Genomic DNA, 16,013 nt, shown 5'->3' with positions numbered 1-16,013 from the left:
TGGATAATCATAGGATCTTTGGGATGTACGAACTGTGCTGTGTTCCTCTAGTCTCCAAATAAAGACTATTTCCTTATGGCCTCAGAATTCTCTGTGCTCACTAAATGTATATTGTATTTTACAGATGACACCACAGGGATTCATTCTGTTTATACCATCTACCAAGGGCATGAGATCATGTTTCATGTTTCCACCATGTTGCCATATTCCAAAGAGAACAAGCAGCAGGTACGTGTGAACACGCAAACCATTCAGTAGTCAGTGACCTCAGTGTGGAGAAAGCATAGCTATGACTTCATAGAATTAGAGACTATGGATGTTAATACGTGAGCTGAACTTCAGGCACCAATTTTGGGGATGTTCTTACAGTCTGTTTATTTGAACTTTCAACAAGCCGTAGGAAGAACTACCCTCACTTCTCAGGAAATAAAGGATCAGAGGCAGTGGTGCATGTACACGTCTGTGTGGACGTGTATGTGTGTGTGTGTGTGTGTGTGTGTGTGTGTGTGTGTGCGCGCGCCTTTGTATGAGTGTGGTTTTCTACACTCCTGAGGGACTATCTTGCATATACGTGGCCTTTTCTCTGTGACTTCTGTCCATGTGCCTTGTGTCTTGTCAGAATGAGATTTTTCCAAGCTGTCACACTATGTTTCCTGAGGAATGGTTGCAAGTGTTTTTTCAGGTTAGTGCAGGAGGTTAACGCTGAGCGTCTGCATGGCCTGTGCCCTGTTGGGGAAAAAAATACCTGAGAACACTCCTCGCCGACCCCAGAGATTAGCCATTTCCAGGAGAAAACTTGCCAGTTTGATGAAATCTAGATATAACAGTGATACATGCTGCTGGTTTTTGAAGGATTTGAAGGGTTCCATTTACCTTTTTATTAGATTCTTGTCCCTTTTTTTACACACTGAAGACATCTGTGTAAGTAAATATCACAAACATGAATGGACAGTTGTTCAGCAAAGATTTTTGAAAAATACGAACCTAGAGAGGGTATGTGATGGGCTAAAAGGGCTTTTTTTCTGAACACTTATAATCCATATTTCAGTAAGACTTCAGTGAGGGGGAAAGATACAATGTAGATCATTGGGCTAAAACATGGCGGTGTTGTCATGAGACATAACGGTGCTTTGGGGACATGGTGGGGGGTGAGGTGGGTCAGGAAGAGCTCATTCTGTCTGATGGTTTGGGGCCTGGAATAAGGAGCTGGTGAATTGTCATATAGGCAGTGGAGACCCATTGGAGGTTTCAAGCTTGTTCTGATTTTAGAAGGCTAACTAGTAAAGGACAGGCGGAAGCAGGAAGTGCCTCGGCCCAGAAAACCTGCTTAAGTGGCTAAGAGTTACTTTCTGCAAGGCGTCTTCCCTCATGTGGTTGAGGTGACCTATGTTAGTGCTACCAGGCAGTCTCTACCTCTTAGGAGCTGAAGCTCTTAGGATCTTGGGATCACGTGGAGAAGAGAGACCAAGCTGGCCTTCCCAATCATCATGAATTGTGTTGACCTCTTACATCTCAACAGTAATAGCGAAAAGCTTCCACTGAAGTATTTTACAATCCTCCTCCTCCCCCAGCTCCGTCCGACATTTTCAGCCCTGTACATTCACCAACATTGCCCATGTCCTGTGACAGATAAGGGCATTAGCCAGAGACAGGAGGAAGCAATGTGACAGTTCAACCTTCACCCAACCCAAGTCTTTAATCTTTTTGTTTTTTTTAATTTAATTTGGTTTTGGCTGCATTGGGTCTTTGTTGCTGTGCACGGGCTTTCTCTAGTTGCGGCGAGCAGGGGCTACTCTTCGTTGCGGTGCGCGGGCTTCTCATTGCGGTGGCTTCTCTTGTTGCGGAGCACGGGCTCTAGGCACGCGGGCTTCAGTAGTTGTGGCTCACAAGCTCTAGAGCACAGGCTCAGTAGTTGTGGCACACGGGCTTTGTTGCTCCTTGGCATGTGGGATCTTCCCGGGCCAGGGCTCAAACCCATGTCCCCTGCATTGGCAGGCAGATTCTTAAGCGTTGCACCACCGGGGAAGTCCTAAGTCGTTAATCTTATCTTCTTGAGGGGGCTGTTAGCATATTAAGACGTAACGCACTTACCAGGAGAACTGAAATATTCCCAGATGGACTCTGGTGTGCTCAACACCCCGGCTGCCTCCATGGGTAGTGCTAGGGTCCTCCACTTGCCCAGCATCAGTAGATATGAAGAAAATCACAAGTAGAAAACTTGTCTCTATTACCAGGAAGATAAAGCAGGTGGGAAGAGTCAAAGAAATGCACAGTGACAGTGACCTTATTGGTGCCTGATTGTGGGAGAGCAGAGAAGGACCACTAACTGCAAGCCTCCTTCTGAACCTGTCATGGTTTCTTGGGGGCCTAGGGTAATGGTCAAAAGTCAGAGGCCAACGTGGCTCATAAACTCTTGGTGGCTTTTTGACCTCCTAGTACTAGAATGCTCGTGGAACAGTCCAAGCCACATTCCCAAATCTGACGTAAAGAAACAAGCTTTCACAAAGATTTTGTAGGTTCTGGTATTACAATTAACTCCTTCATCTCTCTCTTCCATCACCAGACCAAACCACAGTGGGGGCAGGGGTGGGGGGTGTAGTTATTTGGCTCTCTGAGTCTCATCTTCTCCCTAACGTCCCGTGATGTCTGCACCCCTAACATCCAGTCTCCCAGCATTCCAGACCCTGACAGCAGCACCTAGGACCAGATGAAAGCACAGGCTCTGTGATCAGCTGGATCTGAGCCAAGCCCTAGCTCTGCCACGAGCCAGCTCTGTGATCTTGGGCACCCCGTGTGTGCTGCCAGCCCCAGAGCTCGGTTCTCGGCTGCCTTCTCTTTCTACAGTCATTCGTCCCTTTATGATCTCATCCAGTCTTATGGTTCTGAATAGCTTTTATATGCTGCTGACACTCAAACTTACAGCTCCAGCCAGCCCTCATGGGAACTCCAGACCAGATACGCAGCGTTCTCGACACCTCCCGTGGGCTCGACGTCTCAGACCTAGTCTTTCCAAAGCTGAACTCCGACTCTCCTCCAGACCTGTGCCTCCTGCAGTCTTTCTTATCTCTGTTGATGGCTATTCTATTCTTCCAGTTTCTGGGGCACAATGACTCTGGAGTCATTCTTGACCCCTCCCTGTGTCATCCCATTTTCAATTTGTCAGGAAATCCTGTTGGCTTGACCTTCAGATGACACCTAAACTCTCCTCACACTTCTGTTACCACACAGCTCTGAGCCCCATCACCTCCTGTTGGATTATTGCAGTAGCTCCCTCTCTGGCCTCCCTGCTTTTACCCTGGTGCCCTGATAGACTGTTTCTCCGTCCTCCAGCCAGAGTGATCCTTTAAAATACACGTCAGTCTCTTCCCAAACAGTGGCTCCTGCTTCACTCAGAGTCAAAGCCCGATCCTTAGAGTGGCCTGCAAGGCCCTGCGTGACCTCTGTTCCTTCTCTGGTCCCTTCGCCCACTACTCTTCTTATTTCCTCCCTCCCAGTCATACTGGCTTCCTTTCCTGTTCCCCAGAGTAACCAGATACTGTCCCATGTCATGGTCTTTGCGTTGCCCTTCTTTCTGCCTAGAAATCTCCTAGAACTCTCTCCTACCAGGTATCCTCTGGCTGACTCACTCACTGCCCCCAGATCTACCCAAATGTCAGCTGTTGGGCTCCCCTGGTGGCGCAGTGGTTGAGAGTCTGCCTGCCAATGCAGGGGACACAGGTTCGTGCCCCAGTCCGGGAAGATCCCACATGCCACGGAGCAGCTGGGCCTGTGAGCCATGGCCGCTGAGCCTGCGCGTCCGGAGCCTGTGCTCCGCAACAGGAGAGGCCACAACAGTGAGAGGCCCACGTAACGCAAAAACAAACAAACAAACAAACATCAGCTGTTAAAATGAACCCCTGGCTGAATTTAAAGCTGCAACCCACCTCCCCCAGTGCCCCCAGGCCCCTGCATGGCTCTCTTTCCTCCACTGCACGTATTACCGCCTAACATTATGTGTATTATTTAGTACACTTGTTTGTTATATTTACTATGTAATTTCTGTGCCCACTGCTAGAGTGTATGCCCCATGAGGGCAGGGAGATTTGTTTGCTTTGTTCATGGCATATACTAGGAGCTCAATAATTACTTTTAAAAAATATATAAAAGCCATGGAAGCAACCTAAATGCCCATCGACAGACTAATGGATAAAGAAGATGTGGTACATATATATTCAATGGAATATTACTCAGCCATAAAAAGGAATGAAATTGGATCATTTGTAGAGATATGGATGGACCTAGAGACTGTCATACAGAGTGAAGTAAGTCAGAAAGAGAAAAACAAATATTGTATATTAATGCATATATGTGGAATCTAGAAAAATGGTACAGGTGAACCAGTTTGCAAGGCAGAAATAGAGACACAGATGTAGAAAACAAACGTATGGACACCAAGGGTAGAAAGCGGGGAAGGGGGGGTGGTGGTGGTATAAATTGGGAGATTGGGATTGACATATATACACTAATATGTATAAAATAGATAACTAATGAGAACCTGCTGTATAAAAATTAATTAATATAAAAATATATATATATAAAAGCTTTATTGAGATATTGTTCATATACCATACAATTTGCCCACTTCAATACGTTCACAAGGTTCTTCAACTATCACCAAGATCAGTTCTAGAATATTTCATTACCCCAAAGAGAAACCCCTCTCCTCTTAGCCATCACTCCCCTACTCCACCACTGCCCAGTCTCTGGTAACTACCAATCTGCTTTCTCTCTTGATTTGTTTGCTCTGGACACTTCATATAAATGAAATCACATAATATGTGGTCTTTTGTAACTAGCTTCTTGCACTTAGCATGTTTTCAAGTTTCATCCATGCTGTAGCCTGTATCTGTATCTCATCTCTTTTTATTGCTGAATAATTTCCCATTGTTTAGATACCTACCACATTTTGTTTATCCACTCATCAGTTGATACATCAAAAATTACTTATTTTTATTTTAACATAAAATTTACAGTTTTAACCGCTTTTAAGTGTACAGTTCAGTGGTATTAATTACATTAAGTACAGAGTTGTGCAGTCATCACCACCGTTCATCTCCAGAACTTTATCATCTTCCCAAACTGAAACTCTGTAACCATTAATCAATAAATCTGCATTTCTCCCTCCCCCAGCCCTTGGCAACCACCATTCTCCTCTCTGTCTTTATGAATTTGACCATTCTAAGAATCTCATATACATGGAATCAAACAACATTTCCCTTTGTGTCTGGCTTATTTCACTGAGCACAATGTCCTCAAGGCTCATCCATGTTGTACCATGTGTCAGAATTTCCTTCCTTTTTAAGGTTGAATAATATTCCATTGTATGTTTATACCACATTTTCTTTATCCATTAATCCACTGGTGGATGTTTGGGTTATTTCCACCTTTTGGCTATTATGAATACTGCCACTAAGAACATTGGTGTACAGATATTTGTTTGAGTCCCTGCTTTCAATTTTTGGAGTATATACCCAGAAGTGGAATTGCTGGATCATATGGTAATTCTATGTTTAACTTTTTGAGGAGCCACCATAACATTTTCCACAGCAGTGGCTATATTTTACTTTCCCACCAGCAATACATAAGTTCCAATTTTTCCACATTTATAACAACACTTGTTATTTGGATTATTTTCTTTTTTTTTTAATAGCTATCCTAATGGGTATGAAGTGGTATCTAATTATGCTTTTGATTTGCACTTCCCTAATAATTAATATATTGAGCATCTTTTTGTATGTTTATTATCCATCTATATATCTTCTTTAAAGAATTGTGTATTCAAGTACTGTACCTATTTTTTAATCACATTATTTGTTTTTTTGTTGTTGAGTTGTAGGAGCTCTTTATATATGTTATTGGATATATGATTTGCAAATATTTCTCCCATTCTTTGGGCTGCCTTTTCACTTTGTTGATAGCATTCTTTAATGTACAAAAGTTTTAAATTTTGATGTAGTCGAATTTGTGTATTTTTTTCTTTCATTGGCTATGCTTTTTGTGTCATATCCAAGAAACAATTGCCAAAAATTTTTTTGAACTGAATTGAATTGAAATTATTAGAACATCTCTAAACCTTAGTTTCCTTATTTGCAAAATGAGAATGATATCTAATATGAATCAGATAGGGATCGTGTTCTCGGGAGCTTACTGTATAGAATAGGGGACACACAAGGGATCCATGGAGTACAGTGAATCATTCTGTTTGGCCAATCAGGCAAAGGTCTTGGACGGGGGTTGGCAAACTGTGGCCCATGGGCCAGATCCTGCGTACTGCTTGTTTTGTTAAATAAAGTGTTACGGGAACACAGCCATGCCTGCTGATTTATGTATTGTCTATAGCTGCTTTTGTGTCACGACAGAAGAGCTACATGGTTGTAAAGAGTCAGTATGATCTGCAAACCCAAAAATATTTACTGTCTGGGCCTGTACAGAAAAGATTCACTGACCACAGGTCCAGGAGATCATTTTGGAAAGGTCAGCTGGGGTCAGATTAGGTAGGGCCATTGTTCTCGCCAAGTATATGCTTCAGAACTAGCAAAGGCATTTATTTATATTTTTAAATATACATGTTTGAGCCCTGTCCCTAGGGAATTCTGACGCAATGCCTCTAGTCTGGGGGCCTTGAATGCCAGACTAAGGAGATGAAGCAGGAGTGAAGGTGAACCCAATCAGAGCAGTAAAGTGGGAGAGAATGGAGGCAAGGAGGCTGTTAAGGAGGCTCCTAAGGGAGGGTAGTCAAGAGGAAACGCAGGCCTGAATTGGGAGAGGAGGGGAGGAGATGGCTAGGGAAGCGGGAGATGGGCTGGTGAAATTTGGGAGGCAAGGAGTCGAAGATACTGAAGCTCCGGGCTCTGTGAGCGTTGGGGTGTGTCATGCCGAGTTAGTGCTTTAACTCTGTGAATGTACCGTGTGTGAGCAAACTTCTCAAGGGATGTGTTGTATGTTTGCATCCAGGTAGAGAGGAAGCGCCACATTGGAAATGACATCGTCACCATCGTGTTCCAGGAAGGGGAGGAACCATCTCCTGCCTTCAAGCCTTCCATGATCCGCTCCCACTTTACACGTATCCTGAGCCTGTGTGAACCCTCCCATTAGCAAGCTGTTGGTCAGCCCCACAGGACTTAAAATGACCCTCAAACCAAATGTTACGGTTGACTGGCATGTTGTGGCTGTTTTGCGTTGCTAGATTCTTAGACCCACTGTGTTGTAATTTTCCCTCTTCTCTCTCCATCCATTGCGGTAATGGATGGATGCATTCTCAGGGAATTCTTGACTTTGGAACTATCTTCCCTTTCCTCAGGTAGTCTATGAAATGAGGGAAACTTCCTACCACCCATTGATAATAAACGAATTAGAAGAATTATAGTTAGTGAATCCTCTGAGAAATTTGCTTTAGGTATAAAAACTTGCAAGGTAAGATAAAAAGCCAAAATAATGTGTCTTTGTTGATTCTAAGCCCTAGGAATGGCTGCTACATTACCATCTCTTGACATTTGAGATATGATAGAATTAATCCTATTTTTATGTGCTTTCCCTCTGCTTCCTCTCATCCCTCTTTAGCTCATATTGCTGCCAAAGCCCTGCTGAAGTTCTCGGTAATGTCCACGCTCAGCTCAGTCACACAGGCACGTGAGCATGGTCAGCCCAACACATCCCCAGCTTTGGCCCCGTTGTCCTGGGACGCTGGCCGTGACAGTGAGACCCAGCGGTCGTGCCTACAGGTTGTACATAATGACTAAAAAGCAACTAAGAGGCGTTTTCCAGAATAAATTCTGGTCTAGCTGTTCATGTTCTTTGGAAACTCCAGTGAAAATGTTGGGAGATAGAACCGTGGTGACTCATTGCATCTGCAAGTAGATTGCTCTGCATCCTTTGACTAGTTCACTGTAGCCTCACAAAATTGCCATGAGGGCAGGGAAGAAAACAGATATGCACGTACACATTAATAATAAGTGATGTCTTGCTCTGTTCACTGATGTAGGACTAATATTTCCCTCTTCCTGCAGCGGTTCTTCTTGTAGAACAGAAAGAAAACTTCTCCAGGAGGGGGAGGGAAGTGATCAGAGTGACGGAGAGATCATCAGTATTTTTAGAATTTCCTTTTGTTATGAGTTTTCGATTTGAGGCTTGGCATATTTGTTTCTGGAAAGGGACAAGCCGATAATTAATGCAATTTCTTTCCACTAAGTCCAGGAGTGGAAATGCTTTGAGGGACTGGGGATGGTTTTTAGCCCTAACTAAGGAAAGCTGGGGCTGGGAGATGGTGGGGGAGAAGGAGAAATGGGAGAAGGAAAGAAGAGCTGGTGGAGGTGGTACTATTTCAGACTCAACTCGCCCGACACAAGCAAAGTAGATTTTACTGAGAGGCTGCTGCCAGCTACACTGGTTTGTTTGGGTTTGTTTTGTCTACCAAAGCCAGAAGGAGAGAGAAGGAAGGTGTACAGTGGAAACATTTAAATTTCTTTTCTTTGCAAAATGTGTGAGATGAAATACATGACTAATTTCATTTTGGGATCTTGTTTATACTTTCAGGCAAGGGAACTGATCTTTTTGCTGTGTTGTAGTTGCTTAATAGCGTTACTTATATTGCTTTTCGGACGGATTTGGAGAAGTAGCCCTTTCCCGAAAGGATGCGCATGCAGAGGTTGAACCTGTGTCTTCCCGGGCTGTCTCTTTAACAGAAGTCAAGGTGCCATCCCAGCGTATGGATGACGGGAGCCCTGACCCCAGGAGTGCAGGTCCAGGATGATTCTGCACACAGGGTTTGCAAAGCACAAGCCGTTGACTGTGTGAGTTGGGGTCGTTGATTAATTTCCTTAACCATCACCACAGATATTTTTGCCTTAGTGAGGTATGATCAGCAAAAGGACAATTACAGGTTGGTAACAACTTTATCTCGATTGCTTGTTCTAATTCTCATGTTTACACGTTAATTTGGCATTCATTTTAAGACCTTTTTTTTTTTTTTGGTCACACCGGGTCTTAGTTACAGCAAGCAGGCTCCTTACTTGTGGCTCACCGGCTCCTTAGTCGTGGCATGTGGACTCTCAGTTGCAGCATGCATGTGAGATCTACTTCCCTGATCAGGGATCGAACCCAGGCCCCCTGCATTGGGAGCTCGGAGTCTTAACCACTGCGCCACCAGGGAAGTCCTGAGACTCTTGATATACATATTTATTTTTTGAATGATTTGAAAGCCACCGTGTCTTCAGGAAAAGCTTGTTTCATATAGTGTTGCTCCATGCAGTAGACCCAAGGGTCAGGGTCAGGAATGTTACTGTGCTCCACAGAGGGCACAAGTGTGATATGTTTGATCTTGACCAGAGTACCCTCCTTCCTAGGCTACATTCTTGCCCGTTTATCCTTCTCAAAAATTAATCCCGTTCTCAAAAATTAATCGTTAAAAAGTATCACGATGTTGTGAAAAGAGCATGAACTTTGAGCCAAATAGATCTGGGTTAGAATCCCAACTCTATCACTTATTAACTTTGAGGCTTTGAAAAAAAAAGTGTTTATCTTCTTGGAGCCTCAAGCCTCGTCTGTGGAATGAAGGTAATGATCCTACCTGGACAGGTTGGTGAGAATCAGCTGATGTTATGTCTTAAAATACCAAGTATGCCGCCTGGTGTACAGTGAGTGCTCAGTGGTGGTCTTTGCTATTGTTCCTGAGGTGCCTGACCTTGCCTGCGACTTGGTGGGTTGGACCACGAAGGATCCAGTAAGACTTGGTCTTTGCCCTAAAGCACATAGGATTGCTGCATGGTGGCCAAGGCTCTGGCAGCCCAGAGAAGGCCCTCCTCCTATGGAAGGAGTATTCCTAACGAATCACATAGGCAACTGAACAAATTTAAGATCCAAATATCGGTGCTCTTTGAAGAAAAACCAAGTAATTCTGCAATGTTCTCTACACAGGCTGAAAATATTTTCAGAGGAAAGCGTACCACTGTTTGGCCCACCCTTGCCCTCCCCACCAGTGTTTACAGACCACCAGGAATTCAGGGACTTTTTGCTAGTGAAATGTAAGTTTCTATTTTGAAATGTTTTTGCAACTTGTTCTACATCAGAATACATTTCTTCCAGTTCTCCCAGGATGCTGTAAAGAAGACATCATTGTTTAAACATTGATTGCATTCCATGTTCTGTTAATTCTTCACGAGAAGCGTAGTTTTCTGACAGGGTTGTGAAGGTCTCTCCTGGGTTCTCATCTATACCTACCATCCTACCCACCAAATAGCTAATATTTATTTATTCAGTTTGATATGCCTAGCTCTGTGCTCTTTTATACGTATTATATGACTTACATTCTTACAACAACCCTATAAGGAAATATGGTTATATCCATTTTACAAGCTAGAAAATTGAGACCCCAAGAATCTAAATAATTTGCTTAAAAATGCACAGATAACAGCACAACTGGGATTCAAACCCATAGCTGTCTTGACCTCAAGCTCCTAACTGTACTGCCCACTTTCTATTCTATGCTCTAATGTGTAACTGGACATTCCACTTTATTGACTCTCAGTGTCTATTGTCCACTAAACCACCGGCTTTTTCTTCCAGAAGAAACTTTCATTGAGCTAAGAATCCCAGTACTCTGCTTAGGCAATTGTTATTTTTTCTAACAAAATGCAGCAAATATATATTTAATCCCATTGAATGGCATCCTGGTGGTTTGGCCCATGTGTTGGATGAGTGGGTGGATGGGTGGGTAGGTGGATGGATGGATGGGTGGGTGGGATTGTGGATGAGGGCACGTTGGGTGTGTGCTAGGTCTTCAAGTAATTAGATGTACCCTCTGCTCAGGAAGCTTGTAATCCAACAAGAAGGGTAAGATAGACGTACCTGTGGACTGTGGGTTTGTACAGAGAAATTTAGAGAGTTTTTAAGCATTCTTCCATGAAAGAAGAGTTATACCAGTATTAGGAAAGTGGGTGGCATTTACTGTGAGGAGTTTCCTTGAGAAGGGCATTCTTCAATAGCCTGTTAATATTTGTAACTCCCTTTATAACTTGCTTTATTTTAGTAATTAATGGTGAAAAAGCCACTCTGGAAACCCCAACATTCGCCCAGAAACGTCGACGAACTCTAGATATGTTGATTCGATCTTTATACCAGGATTTGATGCCAGATTTGCATAAGGTAACCCTGGGTCCGTGGTGTTCTTTCCTTCTCATGGGGTCTGAGTTGAGAACACAAGTCCTAGCGATGAGTCCTGGTCAGAAAAGCATAGAGTCGCCTGATCCTGCTGTCAACACTGGACTGTGGCCTCCAGGGTCTCTTGTTCTCTCATGGTTGTCACGGGAAGAAGGGATGTTTAATGTCCATATACAGGAGCGTGATTTTCATAAAGCCAAGGCCTGTGGAAGTCGAGATGCAGGCTGAGGGCATGAATGTCAGTCCGCAATCCCTGGAGCATTTGAGAGTACTTTTGGGGTATCTGTCTTTGGGGGTACTGCTCAGCATTACCCGTGCCATGGAGCTGATAGACAGGCAAAGGGGAGATTTTCGGGGAGAGACTGGGGGCTCTATAAGGTTTTCTGGAGATTTACTGGTGAGCCCCATATTCAGGCACTGAAATAAGCATGTAAATTTACTGAAAATCCGCTTTGTGCCAGATACTTCCTAGGCTGAAGGTGTATCCACACTGATGAGACCCAGTACCTCCCTGAGGAACCCAGCGCCTCGAGGGGCATCCATGCTTTTTGGAGGCCTCTAGACTCAGTGCGAGATCGCCACATGTCAGAGTGACTAACGAGTGTTAATGCAAAATGAAATCATCGTTGTTTAGAAGTATTTCCCAAATTGAACAAGGAAGCGCAGAACAAGGGGGGAGACTTCCCTAGAATTGGCACAGCTACAAACTCCAGCAAAAGGAGTTGCTACTGACGTGTGAACATGAATGCAGTGTCCGGTCTCAGGCGGCCACCCGGAGAGATGAAGAACATCCGAACGGGCTGCTGCTCGTGCAGTCCTTTCCCTTCAGCACAGTGACCACCGCCACGTTATAGACGCCCTTGACTTCTGGCTGATCGATACACCCTAACTCCTCACAGGGATTGGTCCAGACCAACCCCAGGGCCCTAAAGAGCCAGCCATAATTGGCAACCTGTCCATTCCCTTTTTTCCTTAAAGTCGGGAAACGGTGAAGAGAGGGTACCAAGAGGAAAACGTGTTGTCCTTCAGGTCTCAGCTGAAACATCACTGCCTTAGCAGCCTTCCCCAGCCCCCAGCTGAAGCCGCGTGCCCCTGTGAAATGCCTCCACGCGCTTTACGGACCTCCCCTTCATAGACATTATCCCATGTGCCAGTCATGTAATCAGTTTCTTAATCTGTCTCCCCCATAGACTCTGCTCCGCCAGGACACAGACCACGTGCATCACATCCCCCAAATCCGGCAGAGCAGTGGATGCTCAGCCAATACTTGCTAATTGCATGTGTGCACCCAGTTCTCGGCAGTTTGGAAGAAAACTAACATTTACTGAGTATGTGCCCAAGCACCTTCCATGCGTTTCCTCACTTACTCCTCGTAGCACACCTCAGAGACCAGTATTAGCCACACAAAGACACTGAGACTCAGAACTTAACTCCCTTGCCCGAAGTTACCCAGAAGGCCACAGAGTTGCACAACTCCAGGGAGTACCGTTCACGTAGAATTTTGTATGTCGTGTTCCAGGGGTGCCCCTCTCTGAGAGTGGCATCCTTGGAGCTGTGCAGCGTGGTGGCAGTTAGTAAGAGGGGGGTGCTGGTTTGCTTGATTCCAGAGCCCATGTTCTCAGCCTCCACGGGGCGGGCTCTCCCCCAGTTGCTCCTTAATCCCTTGCATCTAGCACAGACGTGGGGGGCACTTAAGTGGTGCCTCATAGATGCTTATTGAGAGAATGAATAGAGAAGGCAGAAGTAGGACCATTTGGACAAATAGGTTTGTGGATTAAGAGAAGCCAAAGGATGAAATTTGACAACCATCTTTGGAATTCATAACGTGTCTTTCTTTTTCAGAACATGCTTAATAGACGATCTTTCAGTGATGTCTTACCAGAGTCGCCCAAGTCAGCGCGGAAGAAAGAGGAGGCCCGCCAGGCAGAGTTCGTTAGAATAGGGCAGGTGGGTTTTATTCTGACACCTGTTTTATTCTGACATCCAAACCAGATGGCTTGCCTGCAAAGAATGTTATGTTTGCATACTCCTGGAAGAGCTCTGTCACTTCTCTTAGGATTATTGTGGAACCACGAGTGAGATTTTTTTTAATTTTATTAAGGTATAACCGATTTACACTGTGTTCCTTTCTGCTGTACAGCAACATGATTCAGTTATACATATATATTCTTTTTCATTATGGTTTATCACAGGATATTGAATGTAGTTCCCTGTGCTATACAGTAGGACCTTGTTGTTTGTACGAAGTTTTTTTTTTTTTTTTTTGGCTGCGTTGGGTCTTCGGTGCTGCGCACAGGCTTTCTCTAGTTGTGGCAAGCGGGGGCTACTCTTTGTTGCGGAGCATGGGCTCTAGGCTCACAGGCTCAGTAGTTGTGGCTCCCAGGCTCTAGAGTGCAAGCTCAGTAGTTACGGCTCACGGGCTTAGCTGCTCCACGGCCTGTGGGATCTTCCTGGACCCGGGCTCGAATCCATGTCCCCTGCATTGGCAGGCAGATTCTTAACCACCAGGGAAGTCCCTAGACGAAGGAGATTTTTGATAACCATGTAGGCGTAGCTCTCTGCAGGCGTGAGTGAGAGGAGAGCCCTATGCTGAAGCGGGATGGCACTGGCTGGGAGCAAGAGGCCACAGGGCCCAGGCTGGACTCCCTCTTGGTAAGGGAGCTCGTATCATTTGCCTGCCTCCCGGGAATTTTCTGAAGTGTGGGGAGCCAGTTTAGGGAAAGCACCTTGAACTCCTCCCTGGCAGGAGTCAGCACATAGGGGGTGTCCTCGCAGGAGACCTGGATGCCCCCTACCGCGTGGAAGTAGTCGTCACCGTGAGGTGGCCCCCAGGCATCAGCTTATTCCAGATTTGGGAGGAAACCATTCCCCCTTTGCCTTGCTCCTACGTGACATTAGTATTTCTCATTTCTGGGGGTGACACAGCTTTCTGCCTTGTTCCCATGTCACAAGAGGGAGGAGGAGAGCTGCCAGCTTCAGACAAGGTTCTTATCCAAAAGTCGAAGCCAATAGCAAGGCGATCAGGAAAGCGTAACGGCAAAGATAACCTTTTCCCAAAGCAGGTGCACTGTTACTGGGGCCCTCCAGCTTTGGTCCATGTTTAAAGATACCCCGACTCGGGACTTCCCTGGTGGTCCAGTGGTTAAGACTCCACGCTCCCGGGCTTCCCTGGTGGCGCAGTGGTTGAGAATCCACCTGCCGCTGCAGGGGACACAGGTTCGTGCCCCGGTCCGGGAAGATCCCACATGCCGCGGAGCGGCTGGGCCCGTGAGCCATGGCCGCTGAGCCTGCGCGTCCGGAGCCTGTGCTTCGCAATGGGAGAGGCCACAACAGGGAGAGGCCCGCATATCACGAAAAAAAAAAAAAGACTCCACGCTCCCAATGCAGGGGGCTCGGGTTCGATCCTTGGGCAGGGAACTAAATCCCGCATGCTACAACTAAGACTTGGTGCAGCCAAATAAATAAATATTTAAAACACACACAGAAAAAGATACTCTGACTCTACTTTCAGAGATTCCGATTCATCAAGCTTGAGGAGGGACCCCGGGATTTTTTCCAATACCAACATTTCCACTGATGGTTTGGAAATCACTGTACTGATATACTGATTAGTTGAAATGACAGAAAGCATTTGGAGTCATGAGGGCTTCACCAGGTCCAGCTGACTCCGTTCCTTACCTTCAGTGATAGGGCAGCATGGGAATCTGAAACTTTAGCCTGAAATTACTCCTGTTTCATTAAAAAAATTTTTTTCAAATCATACTTATTGATCCTGCTGTTCTTATTACTGCCTGATAAACTAAAAGAGATCTCTGTTCTGTAAGGCGCTAAAACTGAAATCCATCGTGAGAGGGGATGCTCCATCAAGCTTGGTGGCAGCGGGGATCTGTAAAAAAGAGGTGAGTCCATGATGCTTTCAAGTTCAAATGTGAATGTCCTTTGTCCCCAGTGAAGTTACTGAGATTCTTAGAAAGAGTTTTGTGGAGCAGGAGGAGGAACAGCTTGTCTACAGCAGAGTCCGCAGGGGAAGCCCCAGATAAATTGGGTAGCATCTAGTGAGAGCCTCCCTGTTTCCATATTATGCCTGTGCCTTTGCTTAAAGGAGCAGAGCCGCTAGACTGGAGCTGGACAAGCAGGCCGGGCTCAGCAGTGCTCCTCAAGCCTTGTGTGCCTACAGACCACCTGGACATGCTGACCAAGTGCACGTTCTCCTCAACAGCTCTGCGTGGCAGGGCCAAGATGCTACATTTCTAACAGGATCTCAAGTGCTGCCTGTGCCGCTGACCGTGGACACACTACATGGCAAGGCTCTAGGGCAGTATTTCTCAAGCTTTAGTGTGTGTTAGAACCACCCCCAGGGTTTCTGATTCCGTAGGTCTGAGTGGGCCCTGAGAATTCGCATTTCTAACAAGTTGATGCTGACGGTGTTGGTCAGAGGACCACAGCTGAGCAACCACTGCTTCGTCTACAGTTCATTCAGCCAAACCCATAATTCTGTGGCCTGAGTATCTACTTCTCATTTCCACTTCCTGTGGAAAAAGAACTAGGTGGTCATCAAGCATAGGAGAGAAAACAATGAAAACAAGCCACAGTACAAACTTACTGTCTGCATGATTTTGTCTTGTAAAGCCCATACCCTACATACTGAAATATGTCTATGTTCAGAATATGTAAAAGGTAGTTAAATGGAACAAATCCACAGACAGTGCATCACTGGAGAAATGACCATCGTAAAAGCAAAAGAATTCCGAATACATCTACTTTCGCAATAAAGGTATGGATGATCTGTATCTGAATTGCAGAACCTACAAACTTTAAAG

General features: G+C 45.4%; 1 protein-coding gene across 5 annotated transcripts in view; it reads left to right on the top strand.

Moving 5' to 3' along the window:
• GARNL3 (GTPase activating Rap/RanGAP domain like 3) overlaps window positions 1–16,013 on the top strand; it is a 151,003-nt gene that overhangs the window by 105,618 nt on the left and 29,372 nt on the right. For all 5 annotated transcript variants that reach the window (XM_059073186.2, XM_067040683.1, XM_067040684.1 and 2 more), the window contains 7 exons: window positions 125–228; window positions 6,994–7,102; window positions 8,872–8,917; window positions 9,952–10,058; window positions 11,063–11,178; window positions 13,036–13,140; window positions 15,018–15,092. In XM_059073186.2, coding sequence (XP_058929169.2) covers window positions 125–228; window positions 6,994–7,102; window positions 8,872–8,917; window positions 9,952–10,058; window positions 11,063–11,178; window positions 13,036–13,140; window positions 15,018–15,092 — 662 coding nt within the window. The remainder of the gene's footprint in view (window positions 1–124; window positions 229–6,993; window positions 7,103–8,871; window positions 8,918–9,951; window positions 10,059–11,062; window positions 11,179–13,035; window positions 13,141–15,017; window positions 15,093–16,013) is intronic.

This window comes from Kogia breviceps, chromosome 8 (assembly GCF_026419965.1).
Source record: "Kogia breviceps isolate mKogBre1 chromosome 8, mKogBre1 haplotype 1, whole genome shotgun sequence".
NCBI lineage: Eukaryota > Metazoa > Chordata > Mammalia > Artiodactyla > Physeteridae > Kogia > Kogia breviceps.
Note: the sequence above shows the minus strand (reverse complement) of the source record. Positions and strands in the feature narration are given on the sequence as shown.